Below are 21,829 nucleotides of genomic sequence, written 5' to 3'. Positions count from 1 at the left end.
CTTATCTATTCCAGGAAAGCCCTCTAAACCCTCACCTGTAGTGACAGCCTGACCCACTAGCCATTGGTCACCCTGAGTCCTGGGCTTGTCTTTCACTGTCTTCCAGGCAGGAGTTTCATCTCCGAACCAGGCCAGGAGCAACCCAAAGATGGGGCCTGAGGCTTCTCCTCTTCCTATGTCCACCACTGGCTCTGCCTGTACCACCCTGAACAAATCACTCAAGTCACGTCACCTCTTGGCACTTAAGTTTCCTTCTCTGTAAAACTGGGACTATGATCCCGAGCTGGTAGGAGGTGCCTTTAAGATGTAATGAGACAACCTGTGTGAATGTGCTTAGCTCAAGGCTTAACACATGGCGGATACTAACAAAATGTAAACTGAATTACATACAGGTTGTACATATTATTTGTGTCCATATATTACCTCTGATCAGTTTGTGAACACTTGGAGGACAGGAATAAACATTCTCTTCAAATGCCCTACAGCCTAGCTGAATACAGTTACATACACTGTTTTGTTCAGAACAAATGAATACCCTCAGAGAAGAAAGGAGAGAGCCCCAAAGCAAAGTGAAGCTAGCAGGGATCTCACCTTGCGGGTCCTCTTGCCCCGAATTATTGTCCGGGACTCCAGATTCTGAGCCTGGGAACCATCTGCTGATGTCTGTGCAGTCGCACCGTCAGGTTCAGAGATAACTGGATCGGTCTCTATGTCAGCATGGGAAGTGGCCATTTTGGCTTGATTTACATTCTGGGTCTGGGTATCAGCTGTTGGGGCCTTAGTGGTATCATTCCAAGCCTTGAAGGGGGTCTTAGGCCTGTTGTTGGCCATGTCATTGGCATTGAGAGACTGAGAGAAATTGTAGGTGGCGGTTGGGCCCACTTTAGTAGTGGCATTCTGGGCCTTAAAAGCCATCTCAGACTTCGTAGCAGCTAACTCACCAGTGGTTGCTGCCTGGGAAAAATCATAGGCAGCATTTGGGCCCTTTGGGGTGGCATTTTGGGACTTAAAGGCTGCCTTGGGCTGCGTGTTGGGCACCTCCTTAGCATTATGAGCCTGAGAGAAATCGTAGACACCATTTGGGCCTTTTGTGGTGGCATTCTGGACGTTAAAGGCTGACTTAGGCCTAGCTGCGGCTGCTGAAACCTGAATGTCAGCCATCTCATTGGCAGTTGGGGGCTGTGAACTCTGGGGACTAGCAGCTGCGGTGGCCTGGTTAGTAGGTGGAGCCTCTGAGATCTGGATGGCCTCCATCAAGGTCTGCATAAGCAAGGCGCTGTCTTCTACGGAGGCCTCAGCCTGCAAACACAGGGGGGAAGAAATTAAATCTCTGGGCCTCTAAGGCAGGAGGTGGGGTGGGAATAGGGAGCCCGGGTGGCAGCGCAGCAGGGGAGCTGCAGGCGGGCAGTGGGTGGAAAAACAGGAGGGCTGAGGCAGAGATCTAGGGGGACCGTGAGGGGCTAAGGGGGGCGGGGCAGGTGCAAAACATGTGGCAGGGGTGGAGTAGAGCAGGGGCAAAATGAGGGGTGGGGCTGTGTGCGGAGAGTGGGCACGAACGGGAGCAGGGGACGCTGTAACGAGGCGTGCAGTAGCAGCTCAGGAGGGAAGGCGGATCGCGAGGTTGAGAATAAGGGGGGTCGCACAGAGTGGGGAATGCAGAGGGAGGGAGGGTGGAGGCAGGAGGCTGGGGGAGGGGGTGACAGACTGCTCAACAAGCGTCAGGACTGTGGAAAAAAAAATGGTTCCTTACCCACCCCGCATTCTCTGGGCAGACTGCCCTAACTACTAACAGGGTCTCCCCTCTCTCTGAGCAGGGACTGATGGCTGAAAAGAGACGCCCCTCCCCCCTCCGATAAACGATGCGAATTCGAAAAGACCACAGAGTCTAGTCACTAAAGAGGGCCAAACCGGATCCCGGCGTTTGCGAGACCAAAGAGGCCCGCGGGGAGGGGTAACTGTCGGCTGGGGAAATGGTGGGGTGGGGAGCGGAGATCTCACCTGGAAGCCGAGGAGGCCCGCACCACGGTCCATTTTCTGAGCCATGGCTCCTGTCCCTCTGGCAAGAGCGGAGCCCGGGGGCTGTGGGAGAGGGGCAGGGCGTTACACTACAGAGGGCAAAATACGAAGGACCTAATTGGGAGGGGGGGGTGACTGTGGTCTGATTGTGCTGGCGGATAAGGTGAATGTGAGGAGAAATGGATCGGAGCGGGAAAAGTGAATGGGCGTCCAGATGGAGGTTTTAAACCCCGAGAAGCTACTGACAGGGCAAAGCTTCAAATCGGGGTTCGGGAAGCAGATGAGTTTTGAATTCGGGTCGTGGGCGGGGGGGGGGCGGTTGGGTTGGGATTCGCATTTGGGAAGTTGCATGGAGATTTTGAGTCCGGAGGAATCATCTAACAGTACAGATCGAGGTCAAGGGATCTGAGGGTTTCAAATCTGGGAGGCATCCGACAGGGGTTTTGAATCAGAAAGGATCGGGAGGGGCATGTGAATTGGGGTTCGGGGGATGGAAGGGGATTCAGAATCCAGGGTGAAGGATCGGGATAAAAAAAAATGGGGGCCCGCACCAGGGGGGCAGATGCCCTGTCTGGGGGCTAATTCTCACCTTGCCTCAGGCCCCAGCCCCAACCCCCTCGCTGCCTCCCTTCTTCACGACTCAGAGGTTCAGGATAGCTGGGCTCGGCTCTCAGCAGCCGCACTCTCTCCTCGTCCAGGAGAAAATGCCAGCGCGGCAGCTTGGGCGACCCCGCCTCTTCGCCTAATATACCACCCACCGCCTCAGGACGTTAGGCGCATGCGCAAACACCGAGCGGCCAGTCAGTCCCGCCTGCTTTCGCAACAAAAGCTTCGTCCTGGAGACCATGACGCGCATGTGCGCTGGAACGCGGCCACGCCCCCTCTGCCAACACACCACCCCACCACCAACCAGGTCGACACTAAACAACAGCACCTCCCCTTCCTCTACGCCCCCTCCCCCCGACAGATGCGCTGTACCTCTTGGTCCCACCCCTTGCCCCACACGCGGGCCCCCTACCTTTTCCGCAATGCGTCTCTATTCGGTCCCTCCCCTGCTCAAGGCCCCTCCTGTCAGGTCGGCTTGCATCTCCACCCCCTTGCCCAGCACGCCTAAGTCTCGGTGTGGGGTCTCTAACTGCAACAAGTGTTAGACCTCGGCTGAGGAAATGGAATGGCCTGAGAGAATACCCTATTGGAGGTAACAGAGTAGTAGTAGTAAGTCTGTGGCTGCCACGTGACTCCGTTTCTCCCGCACCCCCTGCTCGCCCCCACAAGCTCCCAGACGCAGAAAGAACGTTAGTTTCTTCCCTGTTCTTTCTGCAGCTCCGGTGATGGACTCATTTTGTGTGTGTTGGGGGAGGAAAGGAGCGAAGGGCACAGCTTGTATATCACAGCAGGATTTGTGCTGGGGCTTGTCTTACTGTCACAGCAGCCCTGGGAGGTGGATGTAAGCACCCCTATTTTACAGATCAGGAGGCTGAGGCACAGATACATTGAATGAACTAGACAATGTCACAGAGCCAGGAAACAAAATGCAAAATTTGGGCCTGGGTCTTCCTGACTCCAAAGCCCGCGTTCTGCTCGTGCTGGCCTGGGGACTGGGGTACCCCTCCCTCCGCCATTTGAATAACAGACCACCGCACCCCATTTGTCCCAAACAAGCAAAGTTTGTGTTCTAGGAGGCCCGAACTCATGCTCTGCATGCAGGACACAAGCAGTGGTTTTGAATCAGAAAGGATCGGGAGGGGCACACACACTCCCCCGCCCCACCGCCCTATGTGGGTCCATCCAGCTGTGGGAATTGCTCCTTGGGGTCCACTCTGTGCTCAGAACATCAGGCCTCTTTATCGGAGACACAATCACATTGTCCCTGAGGCCTTCCTGGTGCCCACTGGAGCAGTCAGGACAATCAAACCTGTGTTTTCTGATCCATGGCAAGCCCTGGCTCCTTTCAGGGCCAGCGCCTGGGGCAGCTGTGGTCTTACGGAGAGAAACTGGGCTGGGCTTCAGAATTCCAGGGACGGACTGCCCAGACTGTCTGTCTCGAGCTGTGTGAGTTCGCTCAGGTCACTCAATTCTGTGAGCCTGGTTTCAAAATGTGCAAAGTGGAATGCAAAGCAAGTGGATCCTACCCAAGACACACATGCTGCTATGCTTCCAGGATGACTGGAGAAACGCAAAAAGGCAGAAAATTAAATACAGATGTGAGGTGATTCAAATTAAACTGGTACTTTTCCAAAATTCAAGACAGATCTTTGTACAGTTCACATTTGTTCTGGCATCAACTCATGCCAGAAGCCTGCACATGAAAGGAAGCTAATAGTAGGAAGGACTGCAGCATTTGGTCCCCAAGGGCCAACATCAATTCTGCCTGGCTGGATGACTTTCCTCATCTGTTGCATAGCAACCTCCCCTGTCAGCTGCCTGTTTTTCCTCAGCACTTCCTCTGTAAAGTGTCTGCAGTGGGACGTGATCAGACTCAGGAAAGGAGGTCGGAAACACCATTTTCTATGCTATCTGTTCCCATATCTGTATCTTCCGTCATGCCTTGGCCTATAAATTCTAGATCCATATTAACTACCTACCTCACTTCTTCAAATCCATATCTCTCAGTATTCTCTAAATTAACAGGTCCCAAACCCATTCCTTCATACACCTCCTCCTTCCCACCAACATACTGTTTCTTCTCTAGTTATGCCTTTCTCTCCCATTTAGAACATAAGCCTCTTAGGGAGATGAATTTTTGTTTTATTCACTGTTTCCCCGGTGCCTAGAACCATGCCTGGCACATTTTTATATCCTCAATAAATATTTGTTAAATGAATGAATCACACTCTCCATCCCATTGCTAAAGCAAGAAACCTGAGAGGCAATTTTTCCTGTGATCAATTCACTTATTTTTTTTCTCATTATGCAAATATTCCATATTCATCACTACACGTTCAAACATTGCTTAAATATTTTAGAAATTAAATAAACATCATTCTAGATCTCGCCGCCTTGAATAATTGCTCAGATTTGGTGCTACCTTTTCATATTTTATGCACATATATATTGTTACATAAATGATGTATTATATATGCCAGACTTTAAATTACACTTTTCTTTACTGCTTTCCACTTTCTTTCAATTCTACCTTTGCCTGCCAAACACGTTTTTAACACCATTTGATATCCTTCCATACTCAAAAAGTTTTTTTACTTTTACAAATTTAGGATTACATGAGCTTTTATGGGTCTGATTCATCTTATTTGGCAACAGTCTACCTCTGATTCGTTCTTTTAAATGGCTGCATAGTATTCCATGGCAAGAATGTACCACAATGTAGTCAACCACTCCCCCATGGATGGACATCCATTTTAGTTTCAGGATTTTTCTGGGGAGCATGGCACATACAACAACATTGCAATAAAAATACTTGTACATTTATTTTTATATTTTAATAACTGATGTTTGTCTTTATTTCCATGACACCAGAAGCCTAGGAGTAAGACTGACATACTCTCCTTTTCCTTTTTTTTTTTTTTTTTTTTTTGCCAATCTTATGTGTATTTATTGGTGTCTTCTTATGGTTTTAATTTATATTTCTGATAAACGATGTGGTAGAACACATTTGTATACATTAATGAACATATTAGATTTATTTTGTAATATACTTGTGTCTTTTACCTGTTTTTCATTTTTGTTGTCTGTCTTACTGACTTTTAGGAGTTCTTTATGCAGCTCTACAGATCCTTACTGAAAATCCTTGGGTACAGATGCATTTCAACGTTTAACATTTTAGTAAGGTCTTATATACTCTTACTTAACAGTTCCAACTGGAAAAGCCACAAAAGCCAGATATTCACTTCTTCACATCCCCTTGGCAGCTGAGAGAATGTGACCTAGGATTTACCAGTGTGGCAAGCTCCTGTGACCATCCTCAGATTCAGTGATTCTTCTAGGACTCAGAGAACTCAGAAAAAGTGTTGTGGCTATGGTTTATTACAGTGAAACGGTACAGATTAAAATCAGCAAAAATAAAAAGTACATAGGGAAAAACTCAGGCGAGACCAGGCATGACTTTTCAGCTGTACTCTCCCAATGGAGTTGTACAGCCAGGGCTTAATTCCCCCAACAATGATGTGCAAAAATATGTATGAAATACTGTCAACCAGGGAAGTTCACCCAAGCCTTAGTGCCCAGAGTTGTTTTGGGGGGCTCAGTCAGATAGGCATGGGGCACCTGTCTGGTTCACCTTATTCAGTCTCTAGCCCGGGCAGAGGTTAAACTAGTATCTCTCATCCCAGGCTCACACCACAAATCACACTGCTAGCATATAACCATCCAGTGTGGGTCAAGGCCACAGTAAACAAAGACACTCTGATCAGGCGGGATACTCCAAGGGCTTACAGATTATCTCCCAAGAGCTGGTCAAGAGCCAGAGCATTCTTTGCAAAAGACCTTCTTTTGGAATGCACAAAGTTTGAACACTGCAGACGTGCTGAATCAACCCTTTCACTGCGCAAACAGTTACAACTTAGACCTAACACTTTGTCTCAAAGGAGTGATTCAAATATGCAGCGATGGAATTCATCGCCATAGTTGTGGTGGTGGGAGCAGCAGCCACAAGAAAATCCAGTTTCTAGAGGCAGCATTAGCAGCAGGGCTAGCATCCAGTGTCCATTGTTCAGCAGTGGCAGCAATGGTATCCAACCAGCTAATACATATGGCATGATTATTTTTTTGAGGAGTCTCACTCTTTCACTCAGGCTGGAGTACAATGGCGCAATCTAGGCTTACTGTGCCCTCTGCCTCCCAGGTTCAAGCGATCCTCCTGCCTCAGCCTCCTGAGTAGCTGGGATTACAGGTGCCCACCACCACGCCTGGCTAACTTTCATTATTTTTAGTAGAGACGGGGTTTCACCATGTTGGCCAGGCTGGTCTCAAACTCCTGACCTCAGGTGATCCACCCACCTTGGCCTCCCAAAGTGTTAGGATTACAGTTGTCAGCCACCATGCCCAGACCGATGGCATGATTTTTGAAATACAACTGGTGCCCTACTGCTTTTAGTAATATTTTTTAAATTTTTTCCTTTAAAAATTTTTTTAACTTTTTATTTTGAAATAATTAGATACACGGGAAGTTGCAGGGATAGGACAGTGAGGTCTTATGTACTCTTTGTCTACTTCCCCAATGGTTACATCTATGTAACTGCAGTATAAAATCAAAACCAAGACACTGACATTGGTACAATATATGTATATAGTTCTATATCACCTTAACCACATATGGAAGTCTCTGCAAACACCACAGCAATCAAGACACAGAACTATTTCATCACCACAAAGATTTCCCTCATGCTACCCCATTATAGTCACACCCAATCCCCCTCCCCCGCTCCCATCCCTAACCCCTGGCAGCCACTAATATGTTCTCCATCTCCATAATTTGATCATTTCAAGAGGTCATAAAAATGTAATCATACACTGTGTCAAATTTTGAGATTGGCTTTTTTCATATTCAGCATAATGGCTATGAGATGCATCCCAGTTGTCTTGTATATCAGAGTTTCTTGTTTTATTATTGAGTACTATTACATGGTATAGAGGTGCTGCAACAGTTGGTTTAACCATTCACCCACTCAAAGACATCTGGGTCATTTCCAATGTTGGGGTACTGTGAATGAAACTGCTATATACATTTGTGTACAAGTATCTGTGTGAACCTCAGTTCCCATTTCTCTGGGATAAGTACCCAAGAGTGCAATTGCTGGGTCAAGTGCATGTTAGTTTTACAAGAAATTACCAAACGTTCCTAGAGTAATCATACCATTTGACATGCCCACCAGAAATGTGTGAATATACAGTTTCTCCAAATCCTTGCCAGCATCTGCTGGTGTCAGTACATTTTGGCCATAGGTGTGTAGTAATATCTTACTGTGGTTTTAATTTGCATTTCCCTAAGGGCTAATGATGTTGAACATCTTTACATGTGCTTATTTGCCATCCACATATCCTCTTTGATTAAATGCCTCTTCATGCCTTTTACCTATTTTTTAATTTTAAAAAATTTTGTGAGTACATAGTAGGTGTACATATTTATGGGGTACATGTGACATTTTGATACACGAATGCAATGAGATAAGCACATCATTGAGAATCCATCCCCTCAAGCATTTATCCTTTGAGTTACAAACAACCCAATTACACTCTAAGTTATTTTAAAATGTACAATTAACTATAGTGTCCTATCAAATAGTAGGTCTTATTCATTCTTTCTTTCTGGGCTTTTTTTTTTTTTTTTTTTGAGATGTGATTTTGCTCTTGTTGTCCAAGCTGGAGTGCAATGGCGCGATCTTGGCTCACTGCAACCTCCGCCTCCCAGGTTCAAGAGATTCTCCTATCTCAGCCTACCGAGTAGCTGGAATTACAGGCACCCATCACCACGTCCAGCTAATTTTTTTGTATTTTTAGTAGAGACGGGGTTTCACCATGTTGGCCAGGCTGGTCTTGAACTCCTGACCTGGGGCGATCAACCCGCCTCAGCCTCCCAAAGTGCTGGGATTTCAGGCTTGAGCCACTGTGCCCGACTTGTATTTTTTGTACACATTAACCATCCCCACCTCTTTCCCAGCCTCTCATTACTCTTAATTGCATTGTTTTCTTTTTTCTTTTACTGTTGAATATTGAGAGTTTGTGTATTTTATGTACAGGTCTTTTGTCAGATATATGGTTTGCAAGTACTTTCACCCAGTTTGCAGACTTTTTCAGAGGAAATTTTGAATAATTCAATTTATTGGGTTTTCTTTTTTCCTTTTAAGGATTGTGGGTTTTATGTCATTTCTAAGAACTCTTCAACAAGCCTTAGCACCTAAGATTTTCTCCTACAACATCTTCTAAAGGTTTTATGGTTTTAATTTTTACATTGATGTCAGTCATCCATTTGAGTTTAAGTTTTAATGAGGTGTGAGGTTTAGACCGAAGTTCATTTCAAAGCGGGACGCGGGCAGGGGGTCGGGTGTCAAAGCTACGGATATCCAGTCAGGCCTGTACAGAGTGATTAAAGGGTGATCCTTCTTCCTTTGAATTGTTTTTGCACGGTTGTTGAAAATCAGCTGGCATATTTGAGGCAATTTCTGAGGTCTCTGTTCTATTCTGTTCTGTTTGTTCAGCTACCAAATACCAAATACAGTCTTGATTACAATAGTCAGTAGTCTTAAAATTGGTTAGAATGATTTCTCCCACTTTATCTCTCTTTTTCAAAATTATTTTATCTATTATTCTGGTTCTTTTGTCTTTCCATATATTTTGGAATAATCTTGTTTATATCTACAAAACATCTTGCTGGGATTTTGATAGGAATTGCACTTAAACTGTGTATCAATTTAGGGAAAATTATTATGTTTTTTTACATTGATTCTTACAATCCATGAATGTGATATGTGTTTCTCCATTTATCTTGCTCTTAATTTCTTCACTAATGTTTTATAGTTTTTAATATAGAAATACTGTATATGTTTTGTTAATTTACACATATTTCACCTTCTTTTTGAGTCACTGTAAATAGTATTCTTTTTTGTTTGTTTGTTTTGAGACAGGGCCCTGCTCTGTCGCCCAGGTTGGAGTGCAATGGTGTCATCATGGCTCAATGCAGCCTTCACCTCTTGGGCTCAAGTGATCCTCCCACCTCAGCCTCCTACGTGGCTGGGACCACAGGCATGTGACATCATGCCCAATTAATCATTTGAATTTTTGTAGAGATGTGTCTCCCTATTTTGCCTGGGCTGGTTTTGAACTCCTGAGCTGAAGCAATGCTCCCGCCTCAGCCTCCCAAAGTGCTGGGATTACAAAAGTGATTCACTGAGCCCAGCCCAGTATTTTTTTTTTTTTTTTTTTTTTTTTTTTTGGGAGATGAAGTTTCCCTCTTGTTGCCCAGGCTGGAGTGCAATGGCACGATCTCTGCTCACTGCAACTTCCGCCTCCTGGGTTCAAGCAATTCTCCTGCCTCAGCCTCCCGAGTAGCTGGGCTTACAGACGCCCACCACCATGCCTAGCTAAATTGTTTGAATTTTTTTAGTACAGATGGGGTTTCACCATGTTGGCCAGGCTGGTCTTGAACTTCTGACCTCAGGTGATCCACCTGCCTCGGCCTACCAAAGGGCTGGGATTATAGGTGTAAGCCACCGCACCCAGCCCCCATTTTTAATTTCCACATGCTCATTGCTAGTATATAGAAATAAAATTGATATTGGTAAGTTGATCTTGTACCCTGTGACCTTGCTAAACTCACTTACTAGTTCTAGGAGATTTTATTTTTTGTAGATTCTTGGGAATTTCTACATACACTATCATGACATCTGGAAATAGTTTTATTTCTTCCTTTCTGATCTGTATGGCTTTTCTTTCTTTACTGGGCTGGCTAGAATTTCCATTACTATTTTGCTTTTTGTTGTATTTTGGTTTTTTTAAGAAGCATGCTTAAATTTACCTTTTATTTTTAATTTTTATGGGTACATAATTGTTTTATATATTTATGGATTACATGTGATATTTTGATACATATATATGATATATAATGATCTCATTAGGGTAACTGAGATATTCATCACCTCAAACATTTATCATTTCTTTGTATTGGGAACAGTCCAAATCCACTCCTCCAGTTATTTTGAAATATATAATAAATTATTGTTAACTATAGTCACTCTATTGTGCTACTGACTACTAGGTCTTATTCCTACTAACTGTATTTTTGTACCCTTAGGCAACATCTCTTTAGCCTCCCACCCTCATCCTTCTCAGCCTCTGGTAATCATCACTCTACTCTCTATTTCCATGACATCAAATTTTCTTTGGCTCCCACATATGAGTGAGAATATGTGATATTTGTCTTTCTGTGTCCAGCTTATTTCACTTAGTATAACGTCCTCCAGTTCCATCCATGTGCAAATGACAGAATCTCCTTATTTTTATGGCTGAATAACATTTCATTGTGCATAGCTACCACATTTTCTTTATCCACTCACCCATTGATGGACACTTAGGTTGATTCCATATCTTGGCTATTGTGAATAGTGATGTAATAAACACGAGAATCCAGATATCTGTTTGATACACTGATTTTTCTTTCTTTTGGACCTATCTCTCACCATATGCAAAAATCAAATCAGAATGGGTTAAAGACTTAAATATAAGACCTATAACTACTAAAGTACTGGAAGAAAACATTAGGGAAGTGCCCCAGAATTGGTTTAGGCAAAGATTTTTGGAGTAAGACCTTAAAAGCACCCCAACCAAGGAAAAAATGAACAAATGGGATTACATCAACCTAAAAAGCTTCTGCACAGCAAAGGAATCAATCAACAAAGTGAAGAGAAAACCTACAGGATGGGAGAAAATATTTGCAAAATATTCAAATGACAAGGGATTTAATAACCAGAATATATAAGCAACTCCAATAACTCAATAGAAAAACACAAACACAAATACACCGCCTCAAAAAAAAAAAAATCCAATTTAAAAATGGGCGAACAATCAGAATAGATAAATATCAAAAGACATACAAATGACCAAGGGAATATATTTTTTAAATGCTCACCATCACTAGTTATCAGAGAAATACAAATCAAAACCACAAAGAAATATAATCTCATTCCAGTTAATAATGGCTATTACCAAAAAACAAACAAACAAACAAACAAACAAAAAATAATGATTGTTGGCAAGGATGTGTAGAAAGAGAAACACCCATACATTTTTGATGGGAATGTAAATTAGTACAGCCACTTTAGAAACAGTATACAGGTTCCTCAAAAAACTAAAACAGAACTCTCCTATGGTCCAGCAACCCAATACTATTTTGACAGCAGTGGTGAGTGCAGATATACTTACCTTGTCCCTGATGGCAAGGAGAAATCATTCCGTCTCTCACCATTAAGTCTGATGTGAGATGAAGGTTTAGTGCATATTTTAAAAAATCAAATTGAGGAAGTTACCCTCTATTACTAGGTTGCTGACGGTTTTTAGCAAAAATGAACTGTTGGATTTTCTAAAATGCTTTTTCTTTGTCAATCAATATGATATGACATTTATTCTTTAGCCTATTGATATAGTGGATTACACTGATGGATTTATGAATGCTGAATTGTACATGGAATAAATTCCACTTGGTCATGGTGTATAATGTTTTCTACGACACTGGATTTGATTTGCTAATATTTTGTTGAAGACTTTTGTGTCTATGTTCATGAGATATTAATGTGTAAGTTCCTTTTATGTACTTTGGTTTCGAGATGAGGGTAAGACTAACAAAAGAATTAATTGAAGTTGTTTCCTCTTACTTTCTGGATGAGATTGTGTAGAAATGGTGTTCGTCCTTCTTTGAACAATTGTTAGAATTCTCAATTTCTTTTATAAGAATTTCCTTTGGCCATTATTTTAGGATAGGCAAGCCAGAAACAAATTCTTAGTTTTCCTTCTTCTGGAAATACCTTGATTTCCTCTTCATTACTAAAGGATATCTTCATTGGATATGCAATTCCAGTTTGATGGGTCTCTTCTTGCAGCATTTGAAAAATGTTGTGGCCTCAGTGGTATCTAATGAGAGCTGCTGTCTGTCATTGCTTTGGTATTCTCTATAGGTAAGGTGTCATTTTGCTCTGGTGGCTTTCAAGAATTTTTTGTTCTGTCTTTAGCTTTCAGAGGTTTGAAAATGACTTCTTTGACTGTATATTTTTGAGGGTTTTCTCAGCTTCTTGAATCATTGCATCTGTGGAATTGTCTTCCCCAACCCCAAATATGGGACATTTTTAGCCATTGTATCTCTGAACACTTTGTCAGTCCCTCTTTTTTCTCTCTCCTGTGACTACAGTGACACATATTTAAATCTTTTCTAACAGTCCAGCAAGTGCCTAAGACTCTGTTTTTATGTTTTTTGTTTTTCAGTATATTTTTCTGTCATTAAGATTGATTTATTGTTCTATCTTCAAGTTCCCTGATTCATTCTTCTGTTATCTTTATTTTGCTGTTGAGTTTATCTACTGAAGTTTGTCTTTTTTAAAGTCTGTGTATTAAAAATTTCAGTTTTAAAATGTCCTAATAATTTTTCTTTATATCTCTGATTTATTTTAGAGATTTTCCATTTCTTTGCTAAGATGTCCTTTTTTTCAAGCATGTTCACAATTGCTCTCTGAAACATTTTTAGGATGGTTGTTTAAAAATCTTTGTCAGATGATTCTAATAAATCATTGTTTTTTTTTTTTTTTTTTTCATTTGTTCTTAGCAGGTTCACAATTGCTCACTGAAACATTTTTAGGATGGTTGTTTAAAAATCTTTGTCAGATGATTCTGTGCCATCTTGATGTTGTTGTGTGTTCACTTGTCACTCAAGTTGTCATTAGTACAGTTCTCACTATGACAAGTGATTTTCAATTGAATCCTGGATATTTTACATATTATGTTATGAAGATCTGGATCTTATTTAAATCTTCTGTTTTACCCATGTAGGTGGAAGTCCAGGTTCCGCTGATACCTAGGGTTGAGGAGCTTCCTGCCACCATGGGCTAAGTGAGAGTTCTAGCTCCACATTAAGCTTTTACCAGTACCACTCCACTTGGGAGAGATTTGGGTGCCCAATTACTTCTCACCAAATGGCCTTCATTGAGACCACTGATAGATAGGTATCACTGTTACTGTCGGCTGGTGATAAAAACCTGACTCTTCATTAGGCTTCCTCTTGATACCACACCATTGGTTAGGGGAGGAGCACCTCATTATCAGCCATTAGGGTTGGAAATCCAGGCTTCCCACATGGTGTCTACTGACTGAGGGGACTAGAAGGTTCTCACTCCTGGTTCATCTTACCACTCTTATCAGGGAACTAGAGATCTCATCACAGGCTGGCAAGGTGGAAGTCTCCCTAGTTGGCCTTTGCTAGTAGGGGTGGGGCTGTAGTCTCCTCTGGCATTTAGCTACAGTAGAGTGGTTATTGCCTAAAACATTTGGTCAGCTGGGCACAGTGGCTCACACCTGTAATCCCAGCACTTTGGGAGGCTGAGGGGGGGAATATAACCTGAGGTCAGAAGTTCAAGACCAGCCTGGTCAACATGGTGAAACCCCATCTCTACTAAAAATACAAAAATTAGCCAGGCACGGTGGCATGCGCCTGTAATCCCAGCTACTCGGGAAGCTGAGGCAGGAAAATTGCTTGAACCTGGGAGGTGGAGGTTGCAGTGAGCTAAGATCGTGCCACTGCACTCCAGCCTGGATGACAAGAATGAGATTCTATCTCAAAAAAAAAAAAATTTTTTTTTTTGTCTTACTAAGCTGTCTGTTCTTTAGATAAAGACAGAGTGGATTTACATTCAGGCTTTTTTTTTTTTTTTTTGTCTGTGCCCTTTGGTGTTTCCAGTTTGCCAGTTTCTCTAGCATCTGGTCTAGGATGTATGCAGCAAAAAGAAAACACAGGAAACTTACCGACATGTTGATTCCTTGGGTTCCAAGTGCCCTAGAGAATATATCATCTTCTTTTCAACTTCCTGGGTCTTCTTTGGTTTTGTTTATTTGTTTTCTCCAGAGATGAATAGGGAAAAATACATCTACCCTGCTTACTCCTTCCTTCTGGAAGTAGAAGTCCTCAATTCTAGTATTTTACTTTTTATTTTATTTTATTTTATTTTATTTTATTTTATTTTATTTTATTTATTTTTTAGATGGAGTCTCGCTCTGTCACCAGGCTGGAGTGCAGTGGCACGATCTCGGCTCACTGCAACCTCTGCCTCCCAGGTTCAAGCGATTCTCCTGCCTCAGTCTCCCAAGTTGCTGGGACTAAAGGCACACAACACCACACCCAGCTAATTTTTTTGTAGTTTTAGTAGAGATGGGATTTCACCATGTTGGCCAGGATGGTCTCGATCTCTTGACGTCGTGATCCACCCACCCCTGCTTCCAAAAGTGCTGGGATCTAGTATTTTAGTTTTTTAAAAATCTATTGTGATTTCTTAGTGTACAATCACACTATAAGAAAAAGAAATAATTTGATCACTTCTTTTACAATATGAATAGCACTTACTTGGTGGTCTTGTCTTAAATGATTTGCTAAAACATCAAGAACAATATTGAGTAATAATCTAAATAAGTAATATCCCTTTCTTTTTCCTGAAGCGACTTCACCATTTTGCCTATTGGAATGATTAATGCTTTTTGATAAGTAGTTTTTTAAAATCTTAAATATGATTTTTAAAATATAGTTTCTTTCTCTCCCTATTTTACTTTGGGTTATTCATCATGCCTCTCTCTGCATTATCCCCCAGTCAAACCCATCATCTATTCCTGTTGTTTCTACCATTTTAAGTACATTTTTATTCCATTCTATTATCTTTTTCTCCCTTTTCCACATCTTGTTGTTAGATGGGAGCATGAAGAGTGGGAGAAATTAGAAAGAAAGTCAAGTGGGGAAAAAAGGGACTGAAGAAGAAGAGAGGGAGGAAGAAAAAATAAAACAGGAATAAGGAAAGATGAATAAAAACAGCATTTGGAGGCCGGGCGCGGTGGCTCAAGCTTGTAATCCCAGCACTTTGGGAGGCCGAGGTGGGTGGATCACGAGGTCGAGAGATCGAGACCATCCTGGTCAACATGGTGAAACCCCGTCTCTACTAAAAATACAAAAAATTAGCTGGGCATGGTGGCACGTGCCTGTAATTCCAGCTACTCAGGAGGCTGAGGCAGGAGAATTGCCTGAACCCAGGAGGCGGAGGTTGCGGTGAGCCGAGATCGCGCCATTGCACTCCAGCCTGGGTAACAAGAGCGAAACTCCGTCTCAAAAAAAAAAAAAACAAAAAAAAAAAAAACAGCATTTGGATGTAAATGGAATTAGGAAGATAAGGAAAAATAAGAGAATGGAGAAAACAATGGATACTAAGTTGAAGCAGAAAAAGCAAGAGGAGGCCGGGTGCAGTGGCTCACACCTGTAATCCCAGCACTTTGGGAGGCTGATGAGGGTGGACCACCTGAGGTCAGGAGTTCAAGACCAGCCTGGCCAACATGGTGAAACCCAGTCTCTACTAAAAATGCAAAAACTTAGCTGGGCATGGTGGTGGGTGCCGGTAATTCCAGCTACTTGGGAGGCTGAGGCAGGAGAATCTCTTAAACCCAGGAGGAGGAGGTTGCAGTGAGCCGAGATCACACCATTGCACTCCAGCCTGGGCAACAAGAGTGAAACTCCAAAGGAAAAGCAAGAAGAGAAGAGAAGAGGATGTAAGATAGAAGAGCATGAGAGGGAGGCGGGAGTAGATAAAGGGGTGGTATGAACAGAATGTTTGTGTCCCCACCAAATTCAGATGTAGAAACCTAAATCCTCAGTGTGACTATATTTAAAGATGGGGCCTTTGGAAAGTAATTAGGTCATGAGGGTAGAGCCCTCGTATTGAGATTAATGACCTCATAAGAAGAGAAAGGAGAAACCTTGCTTCCTGGCTCTGCTCTCCACCTTATGAGGACAAAACGAGAAGACAAGTATCTGCAAACCAGGAAAAAGAGGGCCCTCGACAGACACCAGATCTGCTAGTGCCTTGGTCTTGGACTTCCCAGCCTCCAGAATGGTGAGAAGTACCTTTCTATTGTTTAAGCCACCCAGTCTATGGTGTTTCATTATAGCAGCCTGAACTGACTAAGACACGAGGTTAAGAATTAGACAAGGAGGGATGAAAAATAAACAAGGAGGGGGTAAAAAAAAGAGGAAGGAGGGAGTAGAGGAAATAACCAGGAAGAAAAGAGAGGCTGGGTGTGGTGGCTCACACCTGTAATCCCAGCACTTTGGGAGGCCAAAGCTGGCAGATCACCTGAGGTTGGGAGTTCGAGACCAGCCTGACCAATGTAGAGAAACCCCATCTCTAAATTAAAAAAAAAAAAAGAAAGAAAGAAAGAAAGAAAAGAGAAGTATTTGAAGTCAGAGGGACAGGGACAGGAAGAAGAAGAAATGAAGTAGAATCACACCTCACCAATGACAGTGATTTCATTCTGCAAAGAAGTTCTCCTTTCCTCTCCTTGGATTCCCAGTTCCCTTTATATTGGTACCCACCAAAACGCCAGAGGTCATTTCTCACATCTCACTCTGGCATTGAGGTAAGACCACTGTGGTTTTCTACTATAAGAGCCATATACCCCAGGTTTTGAGTAGATACATTTGTTTGAGATACTCAGTGTTTATCATACCCTTTCTGTTGTTGATTGTTCAGCAGGTATGGGTATTATCTGACAAACTCCGGTATGCAGGAAATGTAAGGTATTTTCTCTGAAACTCCATATAAATTCTATGTCAAGTTCCCATTCCACCGAGTGGTTGAAACTTAATCTCCAGCAGTTTGGAGTCCCCTTCTCACTTTTTGCTTTGGGGTTGTATTTAAGTTCTAGGGATGTTAAATAGTGTCGAAACATGAGGATGGGTAACATATGTTGGGTATCATATATCCATGCTGACATACATGTCATATTTGTTCACCAGTATCTGTCCAGGCAAGTATTTGTTGAGTAAGCTTCATTCTTTACTATAAAGCCACTTTGGGTTCAACTCTTTCTGTGGGTATCATATACAACTCATATAAATGAAAAACAGTCTGCTGTTCCTATGATATGCTGAGACCTGTTCACCTCTATGAGGCTGTCTTTTTCTCACATAGACTCACATAATGCCCTGAGCTGAGGGAAACCATGTGAAGAGGCTCCAAAAAATTATAGACATCACATAGACAATTCTATTTTGTAATCTTGTCCCCTCTGGTCTCAGCCAGAAGGTGAGACACAAGACCACCTTGCTTGAGGATCTTACAAACCTACATGGTATTTCTTCCTAACCCTAGAATATGGGGCTTATGGTTCCCCTTTTTACAGAACCCACAATATCTAGCGACTCTTTGCTTCCCTTATGCCTTTCTTCCACCATAGAATCAATGTGAGGCTGGAGGCACCAACAACTAGAAAAAAAAAAAAAAACCTGGACAAACTAAAAATCAATGAGTTTTTTGTACCTGTCAGAGAAATAGAATTTTAGGGCAAATCACCACCCTAATATCTTGATGGATAGGCAAATCTGGAGTCACATATGCATAACTGGAACATCAGATGGAGAAGAGAAAGAGAATGGAGCAGAAGAAATTCAAGTAATAATGGCTAAAATTCCAAATAAATTCCAAAATTAATGACAGACACCAAATTACAGATCCAGGAAGCTCAGAGAACTTCCAAATATCCAAATATCTTACTTATAATAAAACAAGAATAATAATTACAGCGGCTTTCATCAGAAACCATGCAAGCAAGAAAAGCAAAGTGAATTAGTTAAAGTATTAAAAGAAAAATGACGACCACCCTAGATTCCTACATATAGAAAAAAATCTTTCAAAAGTAAAGGAGAAGGGGAAAAAAAGTAGTACAGGAGAAATAAAGACATTGTCAGATGAACAAAAATGGAATGAATTGATCACCAATAGATCTGCCCTGCAAGAAATACTCGATTTTCTTCAGGAAGAAAGAAAATGATATAGGGCAGAAACTTGGAAGTACATAAAGAAAGGGAGAGCACTGGAGAAGGAATAAATGAAGCTTTACTTCAAAGAGGAAATCAAATCTCCAATTACAGAATATTTGGGGATGCTGTAACTAAAAGAAATTCATGTATCATTCCATTATAAAGACAGCTACGTGCAATTCATAAAAGAAATATCTTGCCGGGCAAGCAAGTATCTTGCTCATGCCTGTAATCCCAGCACTTTGGGAGGCCAAGGTGGGTGGATCACCTGAGGTCAGGAGTTCGAGACCGGCTTGACCAACATGGAGAAACCCCATCTCTACTAAAAATGCAAAACTAACTGGGCATGGTGGCACATGTCTGTAATCCCAGCTACTTGGGAGGCTGAGGCAGGAGAATTACTTGAACCCAGGAGGCACAGGCTGCAGTGAGCTGAGATCGTGCCATTGCACTCCAGCCTGGGCAACAAGAGCAAAACTCCATCTCAAAAAATTAAAATAAAATTAAATTAAAAATTAAAAAAAAAGAAATATCTTAAACATAAAGATACAGCAAAGATGAAAATAAAATGATGGAGTAAATTATGACACAAATAATAAAAAGATGATGTATTAATATCAGACATAATACTTTAAAGCAAAGTATAATAAAAACAAAATCATAACATGAGATTATATCACCCCTAAGTAAAGGATAGAATAACCATATGAAATAATGGGTCCTTTTTGAAGCCTCTATATTAATAATGTAAGTTGAGGCCTAAACATAAAGCAGTATGTTGCCTCAGAATTAACACTTCAGAATGCTTAAACCCTGCAGGCCGAGCGCGGTGGCTCACACCTGTAGTCCCAGCACTTTGGGAGGCCAAGGCAGGTAGATTACGAGGTCAGGAGTTTGAGACCAGCCTGGCCAACATGGTGAAACCCCGTCTCTACTAAAAATAACAAAACTTAGCTGGGCATGCTGGCAGGCGCCTGTAATCCCAACTACTAGGGAGGCTAAGACAGGAGAATCATATTACGGAGATTAATAAAGAATCATATTAATCTCCTTATGGAGATTACACCACCATAAGGTGGAGGTTGCAGTGAGCCGAGATTGCGCCACTGCACTCCAGCCGGGGAGAAAGCGCGAAATTCCATCTCAAAAAAAAAAAAAAAAAATCTTAAATTCCTCATCCATGTTTTCTATACTTGAGTCAACTTGATTTTATCTTCTTTATTTACATGTGTATAAGAATTTTAAAATATTTTTAAAGTTAACCTAGTAAAGTGCTACATATTGTGATAAGTGTTGGGGAAATAATGATGGCAAAAATAGATATATTACCTGCTTTCAAGGATTAATGGGTCCGAGTCCAGTCAGAGTTCCACAATTATAAGAAAGTTGGCCGGATTTCTGGTGCTAATTTGCATCCTAAGAGCAGGCAAAGTGACATCTTAGGATTATATCAAATGCATTCCTATGGCTTCAGTATGTATTTAACAATAATGAATGACATCTGAACTCTGCTTGAACGACCATCCATGATCACTACATTCATCGAGCTCATCACTGCTAATGAGTTTTGATGTTGATAAGATCTGAAGCTTAGCTAAAGGGTCGTTGATGCCCTTCACATATGTTTTCTCACCTCTGCAGTCTTCCTTGGTGATGTGTAATCTCCTATATGTTTAAATAGATTACAACTTCCTTCATATTGCACAATTCTCTTCCAGTAATTCCTCACCCCCATCACCACAGCAATTCACATTCCATTAATAAGCAGAAAGTTATCAGAAGAAACAAGGGGAGGAAGCCTGCAAGTAGAACCTCAACGCACAGTTTGGGGATGTCTGATACTGCATCAGATGACCTTACCATGTAAGCTTTTAGTATCTTGTAACATAGAGTTCCTCTTTCATTTGTACTGGAAAATTTCAAGACGTGTCTGAATGCTCTCAGTTACCTGGGATATTATTTAGTGCCATATGTGTCCTCAACGTATATAATGTTTTATCACAATTATCTTGGCATAACATTTTCTATGACATTAAAAAGTCTTTGCAAAATTCTTTATAACACGTAATATCCTATCATATAAATTTACCTACTTGACCAAATAACAAAAATATGGTTTCCACTTATTTTTGTCCGCTAGATTATCGTTGTGGTGATTTTCCCCCCACAAACCTCTGTGCATATCTCCAATTATTTCCTTATGGTACATTATTAGAAATGGTATTACTAGTTCAAAGGAGTATGAACTATTTTAAGGCTGTTATTCAATAATCCCAAAATGCTTTTCAGAAAGGTTTTTGTCAACACTAGGAATGCAGAAGAGTTCTCACATACCCTTGATAGTGCTGAACATTTGCTTTAAAATTATCTTTGACATTTTGATAGACAAAATGACATTTAATTAATTCAAATTGTATTTATTATTATTAATGATGAGAACATACTCTCAGTGTTTCTTAATCATTTGCATTTTACTATAAGAGTTCTTTTTACATTAAGGATATTAACCTTATATCTGTCACACTTGTTACAAATGCTTTTTTTCATTGGTAGCTTGCCTCTTAGTGTCATTTATGAGTTCTTGATCTAGGAAAAAAATACAATCTATGACTTTCTTTTCCACTATCATGTTCTCCATTTAAAACAATGCTAGGGATGTCTTTTGCTATTGAAAAGCCAAATAAATATTCCTTTTCCTGGAAAACAATTCAGAAAATGTATATAGAGAGGCTAAAAAATACCTGTACTTTCTTAGTAATTTACCTGTGAAGACTATGGTTTAAAATGGGAGTATAAAAAAAAAATCTGATTTAGATGTTTTTAATGACAGAAGCATGCTTCTAATGCAATATTAAATGAGAAAAGATAATACAAATTTAGCAGGTTATTGAATGGAACTTTCACACTTTCCTCATAATTTTGGTTAAAGCCATATAGCCTTAAAAAAAAATAAAGGCACCTAGTACCTCCACATTCTAAAGAGAACATCCAGGAGATCAGAAAACAATCCTATGGCCTTAGGTGGGGACAGCATACTAGTCATGCTACAGATATTCATTCCATTCCTTTTCAGCCCATATGTACTCAGAAACCTAGAAAGAATTAGATAAGAATTTACAGTGTTGTGAGTCCTTGGCTTGGGGAAAAGTGTTTTCCTCTTTCCTGAGGAAGGAGAAGGGCATGCAACTGCCTCACTAAAGCCATGTGAGGAGGAATCCAAAGGAATCACTTACACAGGCTGGGGGAGTCTCATGGGATAAGAACAGAGTGGAGTATCACATTGTGTATTTTTAATAGTTTCTCTCCAGG

General features: G+C 41.6%; 1 protein-coding gene across 5 annotated transcripts in view; it reads right to left on the bottom strand.

Annotated features, from left to right (window-relative positions):
- The window catches only part of MAGED1 (MAGE family member D1), a 113,455-nt gene that overhangs the window by 5,633 nt on the left and 85,993 nt on the right, over positions 1-21,829 (bottom strand). For 3 of the 5 annotated variants that reach the window (XM_010332964.2, XM_074391746.1, XM_074391745.1), the window contains 3 exons: positions 19,850-19,936; positions 1,999-2,079; positions 592-1,299 (listed from right to left, as the gene is read on the bottom strand). In XM_010332964.2, coding sequence (XP_010331266.1) covers positions 592-1,299; positions 1,999-2,043 — 753 coding nt within the window. In that variant the 5' untranslated portion in view covers positions 2,044-2,079; positions 19,850-19,936. Of the gene's footprint in view, positions 1-591; positions 1,300-1,998; positions 2,080-2,605; positions 2,829-19,849; positions 19,937-21,829 lie in introns of those variants that run through there. The other 2 variants (XM_003944963.4, XM_003944964.3) reach the window with 2 other exon arrangements.

Source organism: Saimiri boliviensis, chromosome X, assembly GCF_048565385.1.
Source record: "Saimiri boliviensis isolate mSaiBol1 chromosome X, mSaiBol1.pri, whole genome shotgun sequence".
NCBI classification, from domain to species: Eukaryota; Metazoa; Chordata; class Mammalia; order Primates; family Cebidae; genus Saimiri; species Saimiri boliviensis.
The sequence above is the reverse complement of the archived record's forward strand: the minus strand, read 5'-3'. Positions and strand labels throughout refer to the sequence as shown.